Source organism: Penicillium cosmopolitanum (assembly GCF_028827165.1).
Source record: "Penicillium cosmopolitanum strain IBT 29677 chromosome Unknown utg000004l:1.0-4361866.0:1.0-4365735.0, whole genome shotgun sequence".
Lineage (NCBI taxonomy): Eukaryota > Fungi > Ascomycota > Eurotiomycetes > Eurotiales > Aspergillaceae > Penicillium > Penicillium cosmopolitanum.
This window is the reverse complement of record NW_026622674.1, coordinates 2,134,268-2,157,654: the sequence shown is the minus strand read 5'-3', so window position 1 is coordinate 2,157,654 and position 23,387 is coordinate 2,134,268. Positions and strand designations below refer to the sequence as shown.

At 49.3% G+C, this 23,387-nt stretch overlaps 7 protein-coding genes across 7 annotated transcripts; 5 read left to right on the top strand and 2 right to left on the bottom strand.

Moving 5' to 3' along the window:
* Positions 1–920: 920 nt before the first annotated feature.
* Positions 921–2,004, top strand: sec53 (phosphomannomutase SEC53; the record flags this gene model as incomplete). The annotated part of the gene is made up of 5 exons (XM_056626831.1): positions 921–1,022; positions 1,083–1,145; positions 1,221–1,537; positions 1,600–1,674; positions 1,755–2,004. The coding sequence occupies 5 exons, from the start codon at positions 921–923 to the stop codon at positions 2,002–2,004; spliced, it is 807 nt and encodes a 268-aa protein (XP_056492626.1).
* Positions 2,005–2,348: 344 nt separating this feature from the next.
* Positions 2,349–3,431, top strand: N7509_002193 (CCDC90 family protein; the record flags this gene model as incomplete). Its single annotated transcript, XM_056626830.1, has 3 exons — positions 2,349–2,886; positions 2,964–3,297; positions 3,374–3,431. 3 exons carry the CDS (start codon positions 2,349–2,351, stop codon positions 3,429–3,431), a joined length of 930 nt encoding a protein of 309 aa, XP_056492625.1.
* Positions 3,432–3,830: 399 nt separating this feature from the next.
* Positions 3,831–6,112, top strand: N7509_002192 (uncharacterized protein; the record flags this gene model as incomplete). Its single annotated transcript, XM_056626829.1, has 2 exons — positions 3,831–4,431; positions 4,509–6,112. 2 exons carry the CDS (start codon positions 3,831–3,833, stop codon positions 6,110–6,112), a joined length of 2,205 nt encoding a protein of 734 aa, XP_056492624.1.
* Positions 6,113–6,815: 703 nt separating this feature from the next.
* Positions 6,816–7,614, top strand: N7509_002191 (BTB/POZ domain-containing protein; the record flags this gene model as incomplete). Its single annotated transcript, XM_056626828.1, has 3 exons — positions 6,816–6,850; positions 6,909–7,035; positions 7,087–7,614. 3 exons carry the CDS (start codon positions 6,816–6,818, stop codon positions 7,612–7,614), a joined length of 690 nt encoding a protein of 229 aa, XP_056492623.1.
* Positions 7,615–8,164: 550 nt separating this feature from the next.
* On the bottom strand, positions 8,165–8,852 carry N7509_002190 (uncharacterized protein; the record flags this gene model as incomplete). The annotated part of the gene is made up of 2 exons (XM_056626827.1): positions 8,165–8,596; positions 8,787–8,852. The coding sequence occupies 2 exons, from the start codon at positions 8,850–8,852 to the stop codon at positions 8,165–8,167; spliced, it is 498 nt and encodes a 165-aa protein (XP_056492622.1).
* A 972-nt stretch (positions 8,853–9,824) lies between these two features.
* Positions 9,825–14,533, bottom strand: N7509_002189 (uncharacterized protein; the record flags this gene model as incomplete). Its single annotated transcript, XM_056626826.1, has 5 exons — positions 9,825–10,349; positions 10,404–10,861; positions 10,919–14,180; positions 14,252–14,436; positions 14,500–14,533. The coding sequence occupies 5 exons, from the start codon at positions 14,531–14,533 to the stop codon at positions 9,825–9,827; spliced, it is 4,464 nt and encodes a 1,487-aa protein (XP_056492621.1).
* A 1,203-nt stretch (positions 14,534–15,736) lies between these two features.
* N7509_002188 (ECM29 family proteasome component) lies at positions 15,737–21,600 on the top strand (the record flags this gene model as incomplete). The annotated part of the gene is made up of 4 exons (XM_056626825.1): positions 15,737–16,404; positions 16,454–20,651; positions 20,844–21,132; positions 21,230–21,600. 4 exons carry the CDS (start codon positions 15,737–15,739, stop codon positions 21,598–21,600), a joined length of 5,526 nt encoding a protein of 1,841 aa, XP_056492620.1.
* Between the last annotated feature and the right edge of the window lie 1,787 nt (positions 21,601–23,387).

The following is a 23,387-nucleotide window of genomic DNA, read 5'->3' as shown; positions in this document are numbered from 1 at the left end:
ACTAACCGGAATCTACATTGGAAAATATAAGTTCTAGGCCATAGATAGTATGAGATAGAACGAAAGGCAACAGGAATGTGCAAGTTCAATGAATTTCCTGGGCCAGGCTACCGTATATTGCACTGTATCAACTCACTGTTAGTAGATACATTGGTCGGGTGCTGTTCCTGGCGCAGTGTTGCTTGAGTGATGGTGGGCGCATCATACGCTCTATTCCAGCAAAACTGCGGCTTGCTTCTGCTGGGAACCTCGAGGCAATATCTTCGGAAGCGTCATAATTCCATCTTGCCTACATGCAAGCCATAGAGTGAATAGAATGGCTACTTGAGCGATCTTGTTCAAAATGAAACAACAGTACTGTATAATTCCACTCGGGTCCTGATAAATAGAAGTACACTAACAAAACTACTAGTTAGATCCGAAGCTAACATCAGCTTTCCTAGTCTGGAATCAAAAAGTTCAAAAACCAGGGTAAGTTACTAGTGAATATTCGCTGTAAGTTCCTGCCTTCACCTCGCTGTATGGCTGGCTAATAGAGTTGGGGCTCTTCTGTGCTACATATTGCAGTAGTAGCTATAACCCAGTTGGGGGGTGGGTTCTTGGTCAACGACATGTCTGAATCAGAATTTCCATGTGAGATCTGTTCAATTAGATCTTATTTCGTAAACGGGTCCATAAATGTAAACATCCAGTCTAGTCAGTCTGATCCGACCAGGTGGCATTGTCTGGACCGCGGATAGTTGACTAGGAGAGTCCACTCAGTCCACTCAGTCCACTCAGTACCTTGCGATCCCCCCCACTCCTTCACCGCTTGCGGCCAAATGCCCCTCATCGCCAGTCTATATTTATCCCCCGCTGTTCCTCTTGACTTTTTCCTTCTTTGACCTTAATTTACTAATTCCACCGTCATACTATTCAACATGACTACCGCTGCTGGTGTTTACCCTCCATTGGAGAGCCGTCCCCTCAAGGACACCATCGTCCTGTTCGATGTCGACGAGACACTCACCAAGGCTCGGCGCGTATGTGTCTTCAAGCTCCCTATTCAAGCTCAATGTCACTAATTTCTCCCTTGCATACAGACCGTCAAGCCTGAGATGCTCGAGCTCCTCTCCCGTCTTCGTCACAAGTGCGCCATTGGTTATGTTCGTCATTCCACCTCCTCCACCTTCGCCTCCACTTTCCCCTCATCCTCTCACCTTTTCTAACACCCGAAACAGGTCGGTGGCTCCAACTTCGTCAAGCAACAGGAGCAATTGGGCTCTGCAACAACCGATGTCACCACCCTGTTCGACTTCTGCTTCCCCGAGAACGGCCTGGTCGCCTACCGCCTGGGCAAGCCGCTCGCTAGCAACAGCTTCATCCAATGGCTCGGAGAGGAGAAGTACCAGGAACTGGCAGACTTCTGCCTCCGGTATATCTCCAACCTGAAGCTGCCCAAGAAGCGCGGTACCTTTGTTGAGTTCCGCAACGGCATGATCAACGTCAGCCCCATCGGCCGTAACGCTAGCGTGGAGGAGCGGAACGAGTATGAGGCGTATGTTGATCTCTCCCGATTGATTCATGAGAAGTGAGATACTGACTTCTGACTTGAACCAGCTATGATTTACAACACAACATTCGCAAGGATTTTGTGGCTGCTCTCAAGAAGGAGTTCCCCGACTATGGTCTCACGTAAGTCTAAGTCCCGGGCGAAATGTTGGCATTGATTGTGAACATGGACACAAAATTCTAACCCACCCTGATCACAACAGTTTCTCCATTGGCGGCCAAATCTCGTTCGATGTCTTCCCTGCCGGCTGGGACAAGACCTATTCCCTGCAGCACGTTGCGGCCGAGAAGGAGCTTTCCGGCGCCGATTACAAGAACATCCACTTCTTCGGCGACAAGTGTTTCGTCGGAGGAAACGACCACGAGATTTATGAGGATCCCCGAACAATCGGTCACTCTGTTGTGGATCCCGATGATACTATGAAGCAGCTTAAGGAGATCTTCGATCTTTAAACCGATGCGGAGAAGTAGGACTAAGATACACGAAAAGCGTGCAGTTGCGATAGCGTATGCATTGTGAGAGCCCGGCTCATTCGGGACGATATCTGCTCTGATTTTAATGGCGAATACTTGACACGAATCTAATTCTATGAATACAACCATCCATGTACCCTGCAGTGTTTACTACTAGTGTTTGTGTAGATGAGAGTTTCCCGGGTGTTTGCGGGGCCGCATCGGGCAACGTCGATCTTTCCCGCATTTTAGTCATCCGATTTCTCTCCTCCTGCCAGTACCTTGAATCTTGATCACATCCTTGGATCTCCATACAAGTTTCTTCCAATACACACACCGGCCATATGGCGCATCAAAAACACGTCGCGGAGGTGCCACGGAGCATCCTCCCTCGTCTTACCTGGAATAGTTCATCATCCCGACCCTCCGTCACCTCCTCCCACCATGCCGTCCTAGCAACAAGGCAACGGCAACAATATCTCCAAGGCTGGAGCCCTCTCAATCGTCAAATACACTCTCTAAGCACATCCTACCGATCCTCTCGGGCCATTTCCACCTCTATCCGCGCTCCTCACTCTTCCCCTACCGTTTCCCGATATACCTCCAGACTTCTCGCGAAACGCTCGTCCTCATCCGCAGAACCCCTCGGAAATCCCATCCGTCACAATGGCGTCTACGTCGCAACGTACCGACCTGCTCAGCGCGCTTTCCATGCGACCCCTGCCCGGCAGCGCGATCACCACTTTGATACTCTGAAGTTTGTGAAGAGGCTGCAGGCCGAGGGATTTAGTGAGGAACAGGCCGTCGCTATGATGCGGGTGTTGAATGATATCATCCAAGAATCTATTCAAAATTTGACTCGCACTATGGTTCTCCGGGAAGGTTAGTCGAAGCGGTTACAAATCCAATTTATTCTTCTTCTTTTTGTTACTGACGCCGTCACTTCTTTGACTCCACAGACTCAGAAAGATCAACCTATACCCAGAAAGTCGACTTCGCCAAACTGCGCTCCGAACTCCTAAATGCCGATTCAACCGAGGCACAGCTCACACGCTCATCGCATGAGAAAATCGCCGCTGATCTGGCCAAGTTGAATTCCCGCCTGCGGGACGAGATCGGTCGAACACAGGCTTCCGTTCGGTTGGATTTGAATCTCGAAAAGGGTCGGATCCGCGAGGAAGCGAATGGTCAGGAGATGCGAATTAAGGAGACTGAGACTCGGATTGAGCAGGAGGTTGCTGGTTTGAGAGAGCGGGTTGAGGCTGTTAAGTTCTCGACTCTGCAATGGCTAATGTATGGATTTCCCATTTCCCTTGTTTCCTTCTCCAAAGGTTGTATTTGTTGATTGATGCTGACTTGATTTCTTTAGGGGTGTCTGCACTGGTACTGCTGCTGTTATGCTTGGTGCCTGGCGCCTGTTTATGTAAAAAATAAGAAGGGGTATTTGAATTCGCAGCGCATTGGTTTGGAGTGTTCTCTTTTCACTGTCTATCATTGTCTATATACGAGGACGTTGGTCTCTCTGGTCCCACCTCTTTCTATCTCTTTTGTACAAAATAATCGCAGCTCATCTTGCTCCAAAGGGCGATGTGGAATAGACAATGCAAGTTCAAGATTTCTTGATGAAAGCAATATTCAAATGTTTGACCTCTTCAAGTTGATCTCTGATTATCAGGGTGGTCACTAAGGTGTTACTTCCTATGTCACTGACTTGTTCATCTATATCATGCTGGCACCTGCTGGCACCTGCAGGGGCACATCACACTTTAGTCTCCGCACTAGCCCGACGACGGCGCCCCCCAGCACCACCTTCACCCACTTTCACAATGCATCGGACTCCGCTAGCGTGGCCGCCCCTCCACTCTAATCTCGCTTGGCTAAAGACTCTCGTCACCATGGCGGATTGTCGGATCATATGGCTCTTCGCCATTGTTCTCGTCTTTACCGTGGCCAGCATACTCCTCGTGTTTACGGCCAGAAGAAGACCCAGAATCAGCAAGCCTCTGATCACAAACCCTGTCTCAACGAGTCGATCGGATCTTCAAGAGGATCATCCCTTATCTATAGAGAGTCCGACCGTGCCTGAGAAGCAAACTACCGGACCAAGTGATCAGGGGCAACGCAAATCGGTCGAACCAGATTCCAAGCGGTACTCCAAGTTCGCCATGGGTGTCTTCTTGCTTTTACCATGCACTCTGCTGGTCCTCATTCATTTCCGATTGGTAACGGCCATTCAAGCTCACTATCGATCACTTGAGCATCCTTTGCTGCAGACACAGGGCTCGTCGGGCCTACAGGAGGTCTTCCAAGTATACCATCCGGTGTCACTTTCTCCTAAAGAGGCCAGTGGAGAGGCCGGTAGCTGTGATCTGGAAGTCTTGCTTATGGACCATGTTTTCGGATCCAGTTATGGGAAGCCTTTCGTCGGTAGGTAAATGCTAGATGCTCAGTGTTCCCATTGACAACTACCGAGCCTACCTCTGAGCTGATTGCTGGTTTTCTAGGCAACTACACGCCACCAGACTGTGAATTCGACACCGTCCGCATCAATTTCACCGTCACTTCTCGAGGAAAGCAGTACGATCGCCTAGCTCTCATGTACCTCGGTGACGCGGAGGTGTTCCGGACTTCAACCGCCGAACCAACGACCGCCGGCATAGTGTGGACGTATATCAAAGAGATGTCGCAATACAACGCCCTCTGGAAACAACCGCAAACTCTGATTTTCGATCTCGGAAACATCATGAATGATGTCTATACGGGATCATTCAATGCTACGCTGACAGCTCACTTTTCTCTCCAAAACAACGAAAAGAATGCGCGATCTGCGGACCTCATCCTCCCCATTTCAGCCATGAAATCCGCATCGAATTCAGCGAGTGCATTTTCAGTCCCGGCTGATAATACAACGGTCAATCACAAGATCCCACCCGGCACATCGCGAGCCGTGGTGTCGATATCCGCCTGCGGTCAATCCGAAGAAGAATTTTGGTGGTCTAATGTGTTCTCCGATGACACGGCGAGTTTTGAAAATACCGTGGGCAAGCTTTATGGATACTCGCCCTTTCGAGAAGTTCAGCTCTATATTGATGGAGGACTAGCTGGTGTTGTTTGGCCCTTTCCTGTTATTTTTACGGGAGGTGTGGCGCCGGGATTTTGGAGGCCGATTGTGGGTACTGATGCTTTTGATTTGAGACAGAGTGAGATTGATATCTCGCCCTTTTTACCGTTGTTGCGAGATGGCGAGGAGCATTCGTTTGAGATTAGGGTGTCCGGTCTCAATGTTCTGTCGAATGGGACTGCTGTTCTTTCGGAAACTGTGGGGTCTTATTGGGTTGTTACGGGAAATATTTTCCTATACACGGATGAAGTCGATGAGTCTGAGTCCTCGAATCGGGATGTCGAAGAGATCGAGGCGGTGCAAGTCACAGCACCAAATCCAATCTTCACAATCACCCGAAAATTAACAAAGAACGAAACCGGGGCCAACGACACATTAGAATATTCCGTTCTCGCAGAGAGAACATTTACAGCCCGTTCATCCAAATTTTCCTGGTCACAGAAACTCACCTTCTCGAACAACGGCCTCCTAAACCAACAAGGATACAGCCAAATCAACAAACAACTCACGTCCGGCGAGTCCACAATTACAGACCTCAACAACAAGCAATCAAACGAAACAACATTCCGCTACCCGCTCCTAGTCAACGCAACCTACGGTATAACCGACGACTCCCTAACCATCGACGCATGGATGAAACGAGGCCTGGAGATCGATTCTTCTGGAAGTTTGGGACTATCCACGTACACACTTTCTTCGGGAGCTAAACCGTATCACCTGCATACTTCCCAGTCGGGAAAGGCACGATACAAGTCAGCCAGCGGGAGTTCCTCGTCGAGAGGTAATACGGCAGACGAATATGAAAGTACCGCCAATGGGATATCTTACGCTCGGTCTGTGCGAGCTGTTAATGGTGAAGTGGTTTATGATACTCATCCTGTTAATAAGGTTTCGTCGGCTTCGTTTCAGAGTCTAGAGTCGGGGTCTTTTGGCAGGGATAGTGTTAGAAGTATGCTTGGTCGAGGGCCGGGCGAGATCCGGGATTAATTTGAATAAGAGTCAATATTATATTCATATCTTAGACACTGTGAATGCAAGTGGGGAGTCGGGTTGGAGTCCTTGTTTGTCACTTGATCGGGAGAGGACGGTACAAATGTGTGATGTACATGGAAAACAAGAATCACATGATGACTATCTTCTTTGCGCTTGCTCTGTGAACTATCTCGTTTGAAAATCTCTTGGGGAGGGGCTTTCTTTTTGGAACGCTTTGCTTTGTTCTACTTCACAAGCACCCTTATTTTTGGTTTGGTAGTCAGGAGGCTTTTCCCTTGTGGCATCTGCTCAATGACTTTCTGTATAAATACCTGAGGCTTGCGGCAAATGAAGTTTTCTCTATGAATATGGCCATCGTACTTATAGTAATTATAGATACTAGAGGTGCCCAAGTGCGGTTTTGTCTGAAGTTGGGAATTTTTTCGTCCGTGGTCCATGGTGCACTCTCTGCTCTTTTTCTATCTCTCATTTCTCTCATTCGAGTTTTTTCTGCTCTCCATTTTCTTACTTCTCTTCGTATCTTCTCTTCGTATCTTCTCTTCGAATCTTCTCCTCTTCACATCTCCTCTTCACATCTCCTCTTCACATCTCCTCTTCACATCTCCTCTTCACATCTCCTCTTCACATCTCCTCTTCACATCTCCTCTTCACATCTCCTCTTCACATCTGTCTCTCTCACTGCATAGGTTCCAGCATCATGGCTTCCCCCACGTGCCCTTTTGACTTCAGCAGGTAATTGAAATTTGACTCAAGAACCGCCAGGCCATGAGATTGGCACTAATAATCTAAGATACTACCTCACCGGCGAGCTTTCGGACTTTACAGTGCAGTCCGCGGAACAAGAGTTCAAAGTCCACAAGTTGATCCTCATGGAACACTCCGACTTTTTTGCCGCATGTTGCAGGGGCCCCTGGCCGGTGAGTGAATAGTCATTTAAACTACATCTTCTCTTACTGACTCAAGTCTAGGAATGGCAGGAAAACAAACTCCGACTCATGGATGATCACCCTTGCCTCATCGAAGCTATGATCCTATTCCTCTATCAAACAAGCTACGACGATCTAGTTGTCAAAATCGGACTTCCGAGGGTACTGTTCAACGTCAAGCTCTACCATCTCGCTGAAAAGTACCTTATCCCCAGGCTGAAAGAGTCCATGACGCGCGAATTGCGTGAATTCCTTCCAGAACACGCTCTGGAAGATGGCTTCTCATCTGCCGTTGCGGAGACTTACAATTGTGGATATCCAGACGACAGAACGCTTCGAGACTTGTTCGTGGAAACTTCATCCCAAAATCTCCACAAGCTGAAGCGCAAAAAGGATTTTGAAAAGATGGTGCGAGAGACTCCAGCGTTCGCTATCGACCTCGTCATTTCCCGTGTGGCCAGTTTGGGGTACGCGCCCTCTTACAATCATTACAGTCACAATCATCTAGTGGGAAATTGGGGGGCCGATTACGTCTCCGAGCAAAGTGTTGGCAGTGTTGATGATACATGAAATATGCATCTGAATGCGCAGAGGAACCCTCGGGGCTGATCTTCAATTTTCCTCTTTTCTTACATATGAGCATCCTGGAATGTGAGTATTCTACAGCGAACAATAGTGGGGGGTGGTCTCTTTAAGGGATATCTCTCATTACATCAACTTCAATTCAAAGGCTATTTTCCTGCATAGTCAATTTACAAGTCAATTTACAAGTCATAGCGGGCCCCATATTCATCTTTTCTGTGTCCAGCAACATCTCCTCGTAGAAACCGGTTGGCCTCCCTGAAGTGCGATACTATATTGCTATCACACTGTAAGCTCTACTAGCGATTCTGTTTGCAATAGGCAGCAGCTAGTTACGCCCTGAGCTCACCCATCTCGTATAATTCAAATATGGAATTGCAAGTAGAATACTAGTATGGGGACCAAATCGACTCCAGAAAAGGCCAGCAATACTTTCCGTCCGATATTTCGTCATACAACTCTTAATCGAAGGGTTATGGTAGAGCTACTGATACTTTAAATAAACCAAGGCTTGTGAGAGTCAATTCATTCAATATACCTAGCTTTCGTCCTCAGAGTCTTTCATTTCGAAGGATGTCATACGCTTTATTGGGCGTGAGAGCTTCAGCCAAAGTTCATTATCCGAATCATCATCGTCAATATACAAGTAGCCAGTATCTGCGCTGTCATGGTAGACTCCGCTGTATTCACGGCATTCATCTTTAATTTTCTGTGCAGTTTCTGTTGACAGCCACATGTACCTCTCCACAACTCCCGCTTCGACCGGCAAGCCCCCATAGATGCCAGGGGCGTCATATTCGCCCCTGGGATGCGCTCCCCAAGGGACATACATATCAGAAAACTTGATAGAAGAATGAGCTTGAGTATCTCTGGGCTCCAAATCAGGCTGTAAACTTGCTTCCACTGTGGTATCGTAAGGGCTGAACTCCGATATTTCTCTGCTTCCAATGGAACGCTGCTTGACAAATTCCTGTAGATATTTGAGGTAGTATGGGTTTCTGCTCTGCTTGGCAGCCTCGAAAAAGGACTCGCGTGGAGGGGGGGTTCAACGACCTGAAAAGCGAGTAGTAGTCACAAAGTATGGAGGTGATTGCAATTTGGTGTCTCATGGACGGACACTTGCGAGCCAGCTCATGTAGAGTGTTCTCATTAGGTCTCACCGGCCACCAGATAAGCCAAGGGAGGCAGTCAGAGTCATCTTCAATGTCAGAGATATCATTGTTCATGATTTTTCGAGCATTTATCGCGGTGCGAATCTCTCGACACTCGCGCGCATTGCCCTCGCTGGCCAATTTACCCGGTAGAATAATTCTCCCAGGGTTGATTTCCAGCTGATAAGCCCACCGTCTGGCGAAACTTGTATGATGATAAATCCCACGAAGAATACAATTGTATTCAGTTTCCGTTCTGAGCCTACGTGGGTGCATCAGTCGAGCGTATCTATCCACATTGCCCTCCCATGCAGCTATTTGTGTTGGAAGGCGCTTGTCAATAAGTGGAAGATCGGGCGGAGAGGCATCCACAAATGCTCAGAGTCTCCTGCGCCAAGCTTTGCACCTGGGCCGAGTATAGCATCACGATCTACTTTGCTGATATTTTCTTTCAGCCCAATAAATCCATCTTCCTCAATGTCAATATCATCTGCAGTCGTATCTGGCAAATTTTTCGGAGGGAGATTGAAAGAAGGAGGGGAGGAGACAGATTCTCAAAAGGCGGGACGCTTGTTCCCAGCAGGAATTTATAGATTTTTTTCCGGTCCCCAATTCTCCGCATACGCTGTGCCTTGAACTTACAAATCAGTACCAAATTGGGCTATACCTAGGTAGTTATGTAGTATTCAAGGGGTTTCTCTGGCGAGTCGCGCTAATTCTCATTTGATACCAGTAAGATAGTCCCGGAGTTTCCACTCAGGTTCTTCTTGCCACCTCCTACCAATGAAAAGGGAAGTGCCCATTAGATTTAGGTGATGTAAAACTAGTATTTAGATAGGATTGTAGCCATTTAATCGAACAGTGTACTAGAACTACAAGCATTAGATATTGCTAGTTGTGGCAACAGTATTCTAGTGTCATCTATCCTTCGCCGCGAAAGCTTTCTCAAATATCGTTCATAAAACATTTCATTTCTCATTACCTACCTTGTTACATGGTCGATTTACAAGTCATATTAGGTCGTAAATTCATTCATCCCTTCTGTTTTCAGCAGCCTCCCCCCCGCAAAAACCGACCAACCTCCCTCTCAGCATCAGTCGAGCGGTCATTTCCATCCTTCTGATCCGAATTTCCGAAAAGACACTGCCACAGATCATCCTTCTTGACCATTTCTCCACCTGAAGCACCACTAGTCATTAGATTGGTCAAAGTCGCATCTTGTAATTCCATCGAATTCGCAGAATCAATAGCCGTCTCGGTCAAATCTTCAATCAATGCTTCTTCCCCGTTGCCGTTGGTCAAAGTGCGTGCGTTCTTCTCCTGTTTTTCTTTCTCGAGGATGTGGGCTAGTCGGCGGGTTACTGAGAGCTCGTAGATCGATTCCTCCACGGTTCCTGAAACAAGATACATCCACACGGTGGTTGGGCGGTGTTGGCCGATTCGATGGACTCGGGCGATGGCTTGGAGCTCGATGGCGGTGTTTATTAGCGGTTCACAGAGAAATACGTGGGTTGCGTTGATTAGGGTCAATCCCGAGGATTGTGCTTTGCCGTGAAGCAGGAAGCATTCAACCTAGAGAGAATCGTTAGATAATTATTAATAAGAGAGCGTGGCCAGAATACTTACAGCGGGGTCTTGCTTGAACTTCTCAATGCCATTGGGGGCATCAACACTACTGTTAACAATGCCAAATCGATGAAACGCTCTTTGTAAAACAGCCAAGAAATTCTTGTACTGGGAAAAGATGATCGACTTGGCGCCGGGATCATGTTCGCGCAGCCATAGAACATGCCTCGCGAGGGTGTCGATCTTTGTTCCGAAAGATCCATCGAGATCGATGTTTTTGATTTCCTTTAGAAGACCCGAGCTTATGTCGCTGTATATTGCATTCTTCGAGTGTCGCTCATGGTCAAATTTGACCGGTGCTTCTTCCTCCTGAACAACCAGGTCCTGCGGCTTGTAGGTGATCTGGTGAAAGTCATTCACTTTGAGAGGCTTCTTGCACATTGGGCAAGTTCGGTGCTGGCGCCACCATAGTCGTAGACAGTCGGTGCAGTACTTGTGGCCGCAGACAGTCAAAACGCCTAGTATTTCATGTTAGCATTGGTATTCTGCGATGTGTCGGACAACATAATACTTACCGACTTCAAAGCTTGACTGGCAGATAATACAAATTCTCGAACTATCCTCCGATCCAGACTCGTCTCGCAGATGGAGAAGATACCGGCGTTTGGACTTCAGAGATGAGATTTTGCTTTCAAGAGTCTCCTCTTGCTTCAACTTGGATGCGAAGAGAGCTTCGTCCATGGGTTTTCCAGCATTTTCTTCATCATAAGGCGCAACCGTATCTGAAATCTGTTGTAGATGACGGTAGTACTCCAACCGGTTGTTCATCGTATCACGGAACATCTCCACTTCTCGTTCCAAGTTCGATGACACCTTCAGCTGTTCGGAAATCATCTGGCCAGCATTTTTCAAAACCATGCCGACCATTTCCAACTCAGCACTCGCGCGCGAGCTACCTCCACTAGCTTGCCACTCCAGCGAAGTCACCAAGCTGCGAAGTTCACTAACGATGCCACGGAGGGAGCCAAATTCGGGATCTGGCATAAGTTCACTGCGAGTATTCATGATAGACAGGAACAGCTTTGGTGATGGGCCTTCATCCCTTTGCGCTTGGATGATGCCTGCTTTGACTTCGTGGGAGATAAGGATGTTCTTTTGGCCAGTGAGAGCATCGTGGCGATCGGCGTACATCGACCGCAAAGCTTCCATGTAGACATACATCTCATCCTGATGCTTGGTCGATCGCTCGTACTCGTCACCCTCAAGTTCGGCGTCTTCTTCTTGATCTATTAGCGATTGGGAAACCAATTTTGTCATCACTTCACGCCAAGCTTTGTATTGTTTTGCATGTTCGTTCAGGGCAGCGCACAAATCTTCAAACTTGTTCAGCAGGCGGTAGGATTCCAGTCCTCTGCTGTAGAGGAACGGCTTCATCACAGGAATGTTCACAAATTCGTTCTTCCGAGTCTTTTCTTTGATGATTCGCATGTATCGTTCCACCTTCTTCGAAATGTCGGTCAACATCTCCTTCCGAATCACTTTGGCAGCCTCGTATCCTTCAACTTCCTTTTTCTCAAGGGCCTGGAATTCATCGGAGTCGGGCTGGGTGAGATTCGTGTCGGTTTTGATCTGGTAATATGCATTTGCAGTGAAGAATACGGCGATATGCTGAACCTCAAGAGCGGCGCGCAATTTGAGTCGACACTGGCCGATGCGGCTGTTTTTATCTACTTCTTCCGCCTCGTCATCACTAATGTCCGGGGTTTCTGAGTTGGTCACCGCATCTCCGTTTGTTTCGTTCTCTTTGTTTTTCAGTCGCTGCAGCCGTAATTGCTCTCGACTATCCTTGACAAGCTCTGTGGAATACTCGAGAGTTGTCTGCCACAATGCCAGAGCCTCTTTCCCACGTCTTGCGGTCTCAAGGAGCTGACCACGCCGCAGCTGCGATAAAAGAAGCGATCGTTCTTCTGTGCGGATGGAAGTATCGGTTGTTTCAATCATGACTTCGAGGACCTCGTCGACGGTGCGGAGCGGCCCGTTTCCTGCACCCAAGGCCCTTCGATTACTCCCACTGACTTCGGGATGTAGGCAGGTTTGTCGGAGTCTAGTTAACCAGGTTCGCATCTTTTCAATTATGGATGGATCGTCCGGATTCCAGTCACCCCGGAGGGGTGCACCAAAGGCATCAAGGCCACAGTAGTCGCACATCTCCTCGAACAATTGACCATAGTGTTGTTCTTCAATGGCAGTGAATGGAGTGGTGATAACAACACGTTTCTGGTGCGGAAGGCGGAGCTCATCCCGAACTCGGTCCTTGCTATGTCGAAGGGCAATATTGTTGATGATTTTGACAAGAACAGGTCCAAAACGGGAGTATAGTCGTTTCCACAACTGACTGGAGTAGGAAAATGGATGGTAGTGTAGGAACAGCAGAAGGCCAGACAGATCGTCAATGTCTTTGCGCAGTGGTGTACCAGTCACAGCCCATGCGTTCTGGCGGGGAATCAGCCGCGCCACTTTCGCCGCGTTGCTCACTCCACTCTCAATCATCTGTGCCTCATCAAGACAAACGCGCCACCATGATATGCGGACTAGAGGCGTTTTCCGAGGCTCGAATCTCTTCTGGTGCCGCAGACTGCGGGCTGGAGCACCGCCAGCATAATGGATCTCTCGGGAGATAACGTTGTAAGTTGTCAGTACAACATCAAAATCGGCGATTTCCTCTACGATCAAATCATCCGACTGGTCTTGGTTGCGCTTGATTCCGGTATAGTGGTGAACGCGAAGTGCTGGAGCATGCTGCTCGATTTCTTGCTTCCACTGCTCCAGGATGGCAGGTGGCGTGATAATTAGAGTAGCACCCGAAACTCTCAGCCCATCTGGGTCTGGTTTGACTTGGCCCGGGCGTCGGTTCAAGCTCATTAAGGCGATCATCTCAACCGTCTTCCCTAGTCCCATCTCTTCTGCGAGAATACCACCGCGTAGGGTGTCCGCAGCGTCGGTCCAGTGAGAGATATCGCGGGTGATGATCATGAAGAGATGACTAAAGTAACAGTCTTGCCCATCTGCATCTTTCATATGGCTGAAGGATGCGGGGAGGTTTCCATTGGGTGATTTGTCGATTGGTACAAGCTTCCCATCCTTCTCCAAGCCCATTCCTTCACGTCTCAAGAGCCATCTGACAGCCCGTCTCTGGAAAGGGAAAAGTTCACACACAAGATCAGGACAGTTTATGTTCGCCGATGCGTCTATTGTGTCTTGCGGGACATGCACACTTTGGTAGAATTCGCGTGGAGACCAATTCCGAATGGATCCGAGGAGCCATTCTCGGTGTTTTCGTCTTGCATCGTATCCGACTGGTCTATCAAATGGCTCCTTCAGGGCATATTGGGCAAATGCCTCCAACGCCCCTACTTGAAGGTGGGTGAAGTCGGGAACATCAACCGAATCTTTCCAAAGTGTAGTCACCTCCAGATTCAAAAGCTGATCACTCGGAGAGTATTGAACGGAGGCCTGGTAGCTTGCTACTGGCGCGCGATTCCAGTAACGGTCCGCGGCACTGAGAAGGCTGGCTTGGTGAAGCTGCTCGAGGAAACCGAAGAGTCGCGAATCATCGAATTCATGCCTGAACAATAATTCACGCTTGTCATCGGTATCGGTATCGTATAGCGAAACTGTGTATGATTCGGGATTAAGCTCGCTGTGCGCAACTTCATCGACCGCCTCATCCTGGAGTATAAGACAGTTTCGAATTTCCAAGATGACGGGTATTTTATGAGAGGATTCAGCCGATATATGTGATGTGTGGTCATTCGAGTTGGAGGTTGGTGTAAGCTTCTGATCGAATAGGTAGGAAATTGTAAGCATGCGACTTCGACTGCGGCCAAGGAGGACCTATCTATACTTACCATGCGCAAAGCTAGCCGAGCCAATGGAATATAGCCCAATGGAACCCCTGTTGGAGAAATCCCATTTTCCTGGGCGAGACTATATGGGCCCGACTTAGCAACCTTGCGTCGTTTGACGGGACGCTCGTCGGCAATCAAATCATCACTTTGCGAGAGAACGGAGAGCAGTGACTGAGGTACCGCAGCTGTGGTACACAGAGGTTAGTTTTTGATGGTTTGTCTGCATTGGGAGGAGTTTGGCAAGATACCTGATATTCTGAAATCCTCTGCGATCACGGCCATTTTGCAAATAATAACTGACTGTCACCTCATGCCTCCATGCCTCGGGGAAAGTCGAGGTCGAGAGCGTGGCGCATTGCGACAGCTGGGGCAATCTGTTAGTCACGTGGTGATAGGTACATATTTAATCCGGCCAGTCGCGAGGTCCCACTAGCTACTTCTTGGCGCCAAGACAAGCTATACTCAGGTGCATAAAGATCAACTACTATTATCATTCCATATTGCAATATATACCGGATAATCTCTGGCAGCTCTTGGAACTCCAGCCGCTCTTTTTCACTTCAGTGCTCACCCCATCGCCTCTCTTACTCACTCAGTAGAACTGAGCACGGCCCGGACTGACCTGAGCGAACAGTGATCATTATGGAATCAGGGTGTGGAGGCCGACTTTCCGGAATCTGCCTGTTGTTAAGAGAGCGAAATTTCTTCTTGAAGATGTTGCTATCTTCGTGGAGAGCGCCTTGCATGTAGAGGTATCTACGCGTGGAAGAGATGAAGCACGTAATCAATGGTGATATGTGAAGGTAGAGAAGGTATATCGAAATACGTAGAGCGCTGATCTTAGTGCGGTAAGATTCGGTTTAAGTGCTAACTTCGAGAAAGGAGAGACAATATTTGGTCAATACAGCATAGAGCTGAATATCTAGATAAATTCCAGGGTTTTGTTAGATAAAAAAAAGTGCAAAGTGTATAAAGAACCTTAAATGTTGCAGAATTAGGGATCTTTCAAGTTTATTTTACACGGAGGGTCTACATGATGCAGCTATTGAGGTTGACATATATATCGATAGCCCATGATTCAAATCGATAGGATTCAACTAGCAGTTCGAACTCCAGGCCCGGGGCTTAAAGAGTCAAACTTCAAGGGAGTATGTCTGGAACCAGAAATATACGTAGATGTTAAGTGGCTATTTAACAGAGGACATAATAAGCCATCATGATGTGGATAATATTTACTTCTAGTCCCTGACCGAATTTGGTTCCCGCCTGAAACCCCTGGCGTCAACCGCGGATCTGATTAGTCACCCACTCTGACTAATCCTCACTCCCCACGCCATACAGCGACGTGCGAACGGTCAACCACGACGGTGACGTGTGTGTGGCTGCCTATCTACTTGAAAGAAGCTTTATTTTGCAACCGATCGACATATTCTTCCGAGTCAATGCCGACTTGAAATCACCATCTCCGCACACAATCTTCCCAACATGGCGTCCGACTCGCAGAGCCCCGAGGCTCGCGAGCTGACCTTGATAGGCAAGGTGGAATTTAGAATTGCCATGGCCGACTCCGATGAGAAGCTCCAATCACTTCTTGGGACATATCTGGCCCCTCTCCTTTTGAAGCTGAGCTCTGACAGCGTCGCGGTGCGCAATAAGGTCATCTCCGTTTGCCAACATGTCAACACTCGGGTCAAAGCTCCCTCAATCCAGCTGCCCGTCGCCGCATTGCTGAAGCAATTCAAAGAGCAGAAATCTCAACTGGTCAGGCACTTTGACCTCATCTACGCTCAGCAAGGAATCGATCGTCTCGGCTCCGATGCTCGCGTGGAAATCCTCTTGCCCCTGCTTCAGGGTATCTCGGAGATCGGAACCTCCGCTAGTCAAGGCGCTATCGTTTTCAACTTGGTTCTGCGTCTTTTGCCACTGTTCAAATTACCCGCCAAGGGCAGCGACGAGGATCTGAAATTGAAAGATCGTTTGAAAATGTCGGATGAAGATGCTCGATTTTTGTCCTTTTGGCTGAGCAAGCTTCTGCTATTAACTCCTGGTCCCGCGGACGCTTCTACCTGCGCCGGTTTATCACCAGACGAGTATAAGTTCTTAAACAAAGATGAAAAACCGACCGAAACGTGGAATCCAGCTTCACCGGGGGGGTTTGAATTTGACCGAAACCAAAGTTATTGCTCTTCGATTCCTTGGCAGCTGTGCTTTCCCTGATACTCAAAAATTCCTGCCTTCATTGATAGCCTCTGCCGATGCAAACTCCCGTCTAGCCGATCTGGGCGATGAGACTCTCAAGCGATTTGCCGTGGACATTGAAGACTCACAGACAGTCGAGCAGTTATATGATCTTTACTTTGGTGCAAATGGTGCTCCTTCCGTTCGTCCTCTAGTCCAGGTGAAGATTCTGGTTTTTCTAGGAAAGTCCATCAAAGCTACAGGAAATACCGATCGGATATTTAAGCTCATAGAGGAGGGCCTTTTATCAGATGCCGCGAGATCCGCACAGGGGTTGCAGGCTGCCAAATTAAGAACCCAAATATTCACATTTACGACATGGGTTGTCCGAATGGGCTCCCCATCGGACCTAAAGCAGATAGCCCCCAAGCTGATCGCTGGATTACGGGACTTCATTCAGTCCCAGGGATGGCCCAGTCCCGGTGCCAGCGGACAGAGATTGCCTGCAACGGACCTCAGTCTACGAGGCCTGGCATACGAAAGCATAGGTATCTTGGTACCCAAGGTTGACTTTCGACTGCGAGATGAAGAAGTGGAGAATTTCGAATTTGATCTAGTTCGTTGGCTGTTCATCTCCTTGAGTGCAGACGATTCTAGCCCCCAGATTTTCGTTAGTATCGATCAAGCACTGGGAAGTATCCTCAATTCATCATTAGACAGCCACGACAAAGAGTTTCAACGTCAACTACGCCCATTCCTTGTTCGCCAAATGGCCTTACAGGCTGGAGAGACCGACCCAGAGACCGGATTTACCGTTGCTAGGGGTGTTCAGTATGCTGCTGTGCGATTTGCAAATCGATTCCTGCCGTATAATGATATCGTGGCCCGCTGGATCGATCTCATGGCCATTGCAAGAGGACCCGGAAGGCAACAGGAAATCGTGGAGGAAGGCAAAAAGGGTCTCCATCCTTACTGGTTCCGACTTCTGAACCCGACCAAAGATCAGAAATGGGAAACCGCTTCAGAGGCAGAGAAAAAGCGTGACGAAAGCTGGTTCGAATTTCCCCAATTCGCCGAGGCAACTCGATTTCTGCTTGGCTCAGAAGATGAGGACTCTACAATGGACGACTCCTTGCCTAAGTCGCGACTCTTGTCAGGCCCTTACAAAGATGCCTTTGCGCCCGCTGTCGCTTTCCTCCGGAATACACTGCTCTGGGAGGCCTTCTCGGCAGCAGGTATAGTCACTGATATGGAGCAAGACTGGGACTTCAAACTCGAAGTGCACCTTTCAACGAGTGCGGAGGCACGCGCTGCCGTGAGACAATATATCCGGAGCTCCGCAAAGGAGTCTGTCTTTGCCTACCTGTCGGGCTTACTAGACGGTCTGGAAACAGAAAATCTCCCCGGCCTTCGTCAATGTGGCGTCCATTTCGTTGAGATTTGCTCTCTATCGCCCGATGACGTTGTCGAGGGCCTTACCTCGCGCGCACAGGCCCTCAACAAGCCTATCCTGAGCAACAATGAAGAGATTCAAGCTCTTGCCGCAAGAGCCTTTGGTATCTTGGTGTCTCACCCTGCCACTTCTGACGATTCTTTGAACAAATTCGTCGCCGAGCTAGCGAGCACACTCCAGACATGGAATACTGCGATCGGAGAGGCTGCCCTTCGCGTTCGTGGGTCAATTCTTGCACTTTCGTACCTCTTCAGTAGGTTGGCGTACCGCAATCGGCTGGATAGAGTCCCCGAAGCACAGATCCAGCAATACATCGAGACAGTACTGGACATCGTCGATGCTTCTCGTGACCAACTCCTCCAAAGGACGGCGGAAATTGCGATCGGGCAACTTAGTCTCTCTGGCACTCTCTCGCTGAAGACCCTACCGGAGGATGGCTGGAAGAAGGTTCAGCAGAAGCTGGCTGGTGATGCCAAAAAGTCTGAACATGAGACCCCTATCTTGTCTTTGGGTCTTTTAACAGTTACATTCTCTCGCGATGAGTCGACTGCATCCACATTCAGTGAATTCTTGAACTCACTCTATAGTTTACACGAAGTCCGCAGCCCAGAGGTCCAGTTTACTATCGGTGAAGCATTGAGTAACGTTGCTGTAGGATGGGACTCTCGGGCTCTCATCCAAGACTTCGATGTCGATGCGCCATTCCCTTCGTCGGGTGTCCCGCGGAAAGTCTTTGTGGAGGTGTATGACAAGATAATCGCCGATTGTACTGCACCAAAGCCTTCCCTACGCAAGGCCTCTGCTATATGGCTACTCTCACTCGTGAAAAACTGCGGCCACCTACCTGAGATGCAGGAACGACTACGCAAGTGCCAAGCTACATTCTCCAGTCTACTTGGAAATCGGGACGAGGTAGTACAGGAAACGGGAGCGCACGGCCTCAGCCTTGTTTACGAAATCGGCGACCAGGAATTGAAAGACTACCTGGTCCGAGATCTCGTAGACTCCTTCACAAACACCGGTGCAAACCTCGGCGGTGGAAATGTCAGCGGAGATACTCAACTCTTCGAGCCTGGCGCGCTTCCAACAGGTGACAACACCTCCGTCAACACATACAAAGATATCATGAACCTGGCCGCCGAAGCAGGCGATCCCACCTTAGTCTATCGTTTCATGTCTATGGCCTCTAACAATGCCCTTTGGAGCAACCGTGCCGCTTTCGGTAGATTCGGCATCAGCAGTATCCTCTCCAATTCCAGCGTTGATGGCTATCTAGCCCAGAACCCAAAGATTTACCCCAAGCTCTTCCGCTACCGATTCGATCCGAACCCCAATGTGCAGCGCTCGATGAATACCATCTGGCAAGCTCTCGTGAAGGATCCCACCGTGGTAGTCGATGCCCACTTCGAGCCGATCATGGAAGATCTCCTGAAAAGCATGCTTTCGGGCCGTGAGTGGCGTGCGCGCCAGGCAAGCTGTGCCGCCGTGGCGGATTTAGTCTCGGGACGACGCCCAGAGAAGTATGCGCAGTACCTGGATGAGATTTTCGAGAAAGCGTTCAAACTGCTTGATGATATTAAGGAGTCTGTTCGGACTGCGGCGCTGAAACTCTGCCAGACACTCACCAATTCTGTCATCCGCACTCTCGAGACCAATGGGTCGGAGAAGAGAGCTGGGATCCTACTTGGAAGTGCAGTGCCATTCCTTCTCAGTGACAAGGGGCTTGACTCAAGCGTTGAGGAAGTGCGGGGATACGCCATTGGCGCTCTGGTGCAGATCATCAAGAAGAGCTCCGGGACAACCCTGCATCCCTTCGTGCCTACCATCTTGGAGAAATTCTTGACCTCGCTAAGCTCTCTCGAGCCCCAGGCTGTCAACTACGTTCATCTCAATGCTGACAAGTACGGGTTGACGGGCCAGGATATTGACAAGATGCGCTTGTCTAGTATCCGCACTTCGCCCATGATGGAAGTCATCGAGCGCTATCTCATCGATCACCTGGACGAGACGAACCTAAAGGATCTTACGCCCAAACTGGAAGACGTACTCCGCTCCGCGGTGGGTCTGCCATCCAAAGTGGGCTGTAGTCGCGTACTGGTGCTGCTGAGCATGAAGACGCTTCTCTTCCGTCCATACGCAGACCGATTCATCCAACTACTGAGCAAGTACGTTGTGGATCGCAATGAAACAGTCAGCGCATCTTATTGCACATCAATGGGCTACCTACTCCGCTTGGCATCGGACGATCGGGTTTTGAAAACGATCGAGTATGCGCAAACCTTGTATCTAAACTCCGACGACGCCACCACCCGCTCCATCTCCGGCGAAATTCTACACGCGAGCTCCAAACTCTCCAATGACCGGTTCATGGCATTTGCGACCAGCGCGCTGCCTTTTGTCTTTGTCTGCAAGCATGACGGCGACGAGCACGTCCGTGACGCGTTTGAAAAAACATGGCAGGATAATGTGGGGGGTAGTCGGGCGGTGACTCTGTATATTCGGGAGATCGTCAGCCTTGTATCCGACAATTTGGATTCGGCGCGGTGGGCCATCAAGCACACTGCGGCACGTGCGATCGCGCAGGCGGTGCTGGCATTAGATGCGGAAATTGACCTTCCTACTGCGCTATTGGTGTGGCCTGTGCTGGAAAAAGCATTGGCTGGTAAGACGTGGGATGGGAAAGAAGTCCTGCTTACGGCGCTAGTCAAGTTTGCGCGGGCTGCCCAAGCACTTTGGACGGCGCGTCCGGAGCTAGGGGCCTTACTGAAGGTGAGTTTCTTTTTTTTTTCGTTTTCGTTTCTTTTTTCCTTGTTTTTTTTTGACCCGTATCCTTGGGCTCTATCTCCACGCGGACTTTTTTTATACTTTCCCTTTTTCTTTCCGGAGGTGTCTCTCGCCTAGTCCCGCAACTCACGAGGATGGATGGAACTCGTACTAACCACTTCCCCCTCCCCGCATTAGACTATTACCGTTCGCGAAGCGAAGCGAACTAATGCCGCCTACCGACCACATGGCCTGATGGCACTTGGAGAAATCGCCCAAATCCGACCGGACGACTTCCTGCGAGATGCACTGAAATTCGTTCCAGGCGTAATTGAGGAAGAAATTGAGGAGGACAAGGACAATAATGCAGACAAGATGGATATTGATAACAAAGGAGGTAAAAAACGAGATGCAGTCGACACATTGGCAGCATGTGTACAATGTCTATTACAAAGTCTTAATCCCGAAACGGCCGGATCGGGTCAAGGTGAGTCGAGTCCCCAGGGCAAACTTGCTTTCCGTTTGGCTTTCTTTACGAACGCCTCAACCCCTAGCGTCCGTTCGCCTGCTAAGCCTAACCATAGTGCTGGGAGATGATGTGCGACAGGTGACGGGTCCGTTGGACGAGGCCCTGAGCCACGGTGGACGACAGGTGGTCAGCACGGCCTACCGGGAGTTCCAAGCGTTTTTTGGACGAGTGGATCGGTGGTCCGGACCCGGTGAAGAGGATATGGTGGAGCCGATGTGTGGACTCGCTCGATTGCTCACGCGTGACGGGGATGCAGTTGAGAGCGTCCGTAAGGGTCGGGCGGAGGCTGTGTTGGCGTTCCTGAGGCTGCGGAAGAGTGTTCGAGGGGTGCCCGATGGGTTGGGTGAGGCGTTGCGAGGGTGGAGGGCTGGAGAGCGGGCGGGGGGAGTTCAGGGTGTGCTGGATGAGTGTTTAGGGTTGGTGTGATAGGATGGGATGACATGGGATGGATACGGGGATCCCTGTGTATATCCATGGGTACGGTAGACTACAGGGTATGGGGAGAGGATAGAGTAGGGTACCAGTACCAAGTACCGCACTCTATCTATTACCGATGGAGTGGTTCAAGTTTCTAATAAATTATAGTTACTGCGTATACTCGTATGTACCAAGTTACTCATAACTCATAGGGTAGAGTATGTACAGTAGAGTAGAGTAGCTAGTTCCCACGTGGTTGCCTCTGTCGACTTTATTTTATTTTATTTTATCTTATTTTTTGCTAAATGATTATTTGATTATTTGATTAATTCCTCATTTATTATTTGTAGAAAGTGCATATTCCAAATATTTGCTCTTTTTACACTCTACCAGTATTCCCGACTACTGAATATGCTCTTCCATTCCATCCCTCTTAAGCCAACGAGTGCGAGCGCCACTCGCTTAACCCTCGGCCAAGTCCGGACTCGCCAGTACTGGGCGGCCAGTCTCGCCAGTAGTCCTCCGTCAAGGACTAGACCAGTCTTGACTAGTCTTGACTAGTCTGCTAACTGCTGTCAACCTGGCTAGACCGGCCTAGCCGGGCCGATCCAGGTCTGCCAGGTCTTCCCCGGACGCGCATTCTTCGGCCGATCCCTTTGATCCTTCTTGTATCCTTTCGATCCTTTCCCTTGGAAACCTATCGAATCTCTTTGTCTCAGTCTTGCTCTCCTCGATTTGTGTCTAATTGTTATCCCTGCTGTATCTCCCCACCCCCACTAAGCCTAATTATCTCTAATTCCTGCTGGCACTAGTGACCCTGTTCGACGTGTTCCTCCGCTCTCAGCCAGCCCTAGCGTGGCTAGTGCATGATTCATGTGTTCTCGTCTACCTTCGTTTATGCGTAGTCTAGTGTCTCCGTGTTCCTCCCCTCTAGCCCCGGGCTGCCTCCCCCAATTGGGCAAGAGAAAAGTGCAAGAATAGCAACACCCTCCAAATCCCACATGGTTGGCAGCTGCATGCCATCCGTCCTTTTTGACTTTTTTTCCCTTTTTTCCCTCTTTTTCTTTCTCTCCTAGCTCCTGTTTTTTTTATTTTCCATTTTTTCCTGCTGTTTTTTTCCCGGCATCTGACCTGTTCCTAAGCCTCAACCCTCTCAACTCTCAATCCTTGGGATCCTTTCTGGTGGCCCCGTCCCATTCCACTCATTCCACGTCTTTCCTCCCTTGGGTCTGGTTTCTCGTTTCTCGCATCCGAGATTCCCCCCTTCCCACCTTTCCCACCCGATCTGAACCTATTCCCAATTCCTAATTCCCATCCTAAATTCCCGCCACTTCGTCAAGCCAGGAACAGGGCGCTCCGCCCGTGAACCATGCAGCCCTCTTGAACCATCTCGTCCTGCAGCTGCATCTTCCTGCTCGTGATGTGATTCTACATAACTTCCCTCCCTTCCCTCTTTTTTATTTCTCATTTTTGCCTCTCTCTATCCACTCGACCTCATCACCTCCACACTCACTCACACTCACACGAACTCTGAGCTATATACACCACTACTATCCCCACCTTAGACCTCCACTTTTATCTCTCCCCATCTCTTGCCACTTGTGATCTCATCCGATCTCATCTGATCTCATCTAATCGTCTCACCCATTTACCCTCTCTCTTTCTCATCTCCCCCCCCCTCCTCCTCTTCCCCCACCACTGCTATATAGCATCAACCCGCCACCACCAAGCCCCTGTACCTGGTACGTCTACGTCTACGTCTTCCAATCCCATCCACCTGTACAGCACTGATAGTG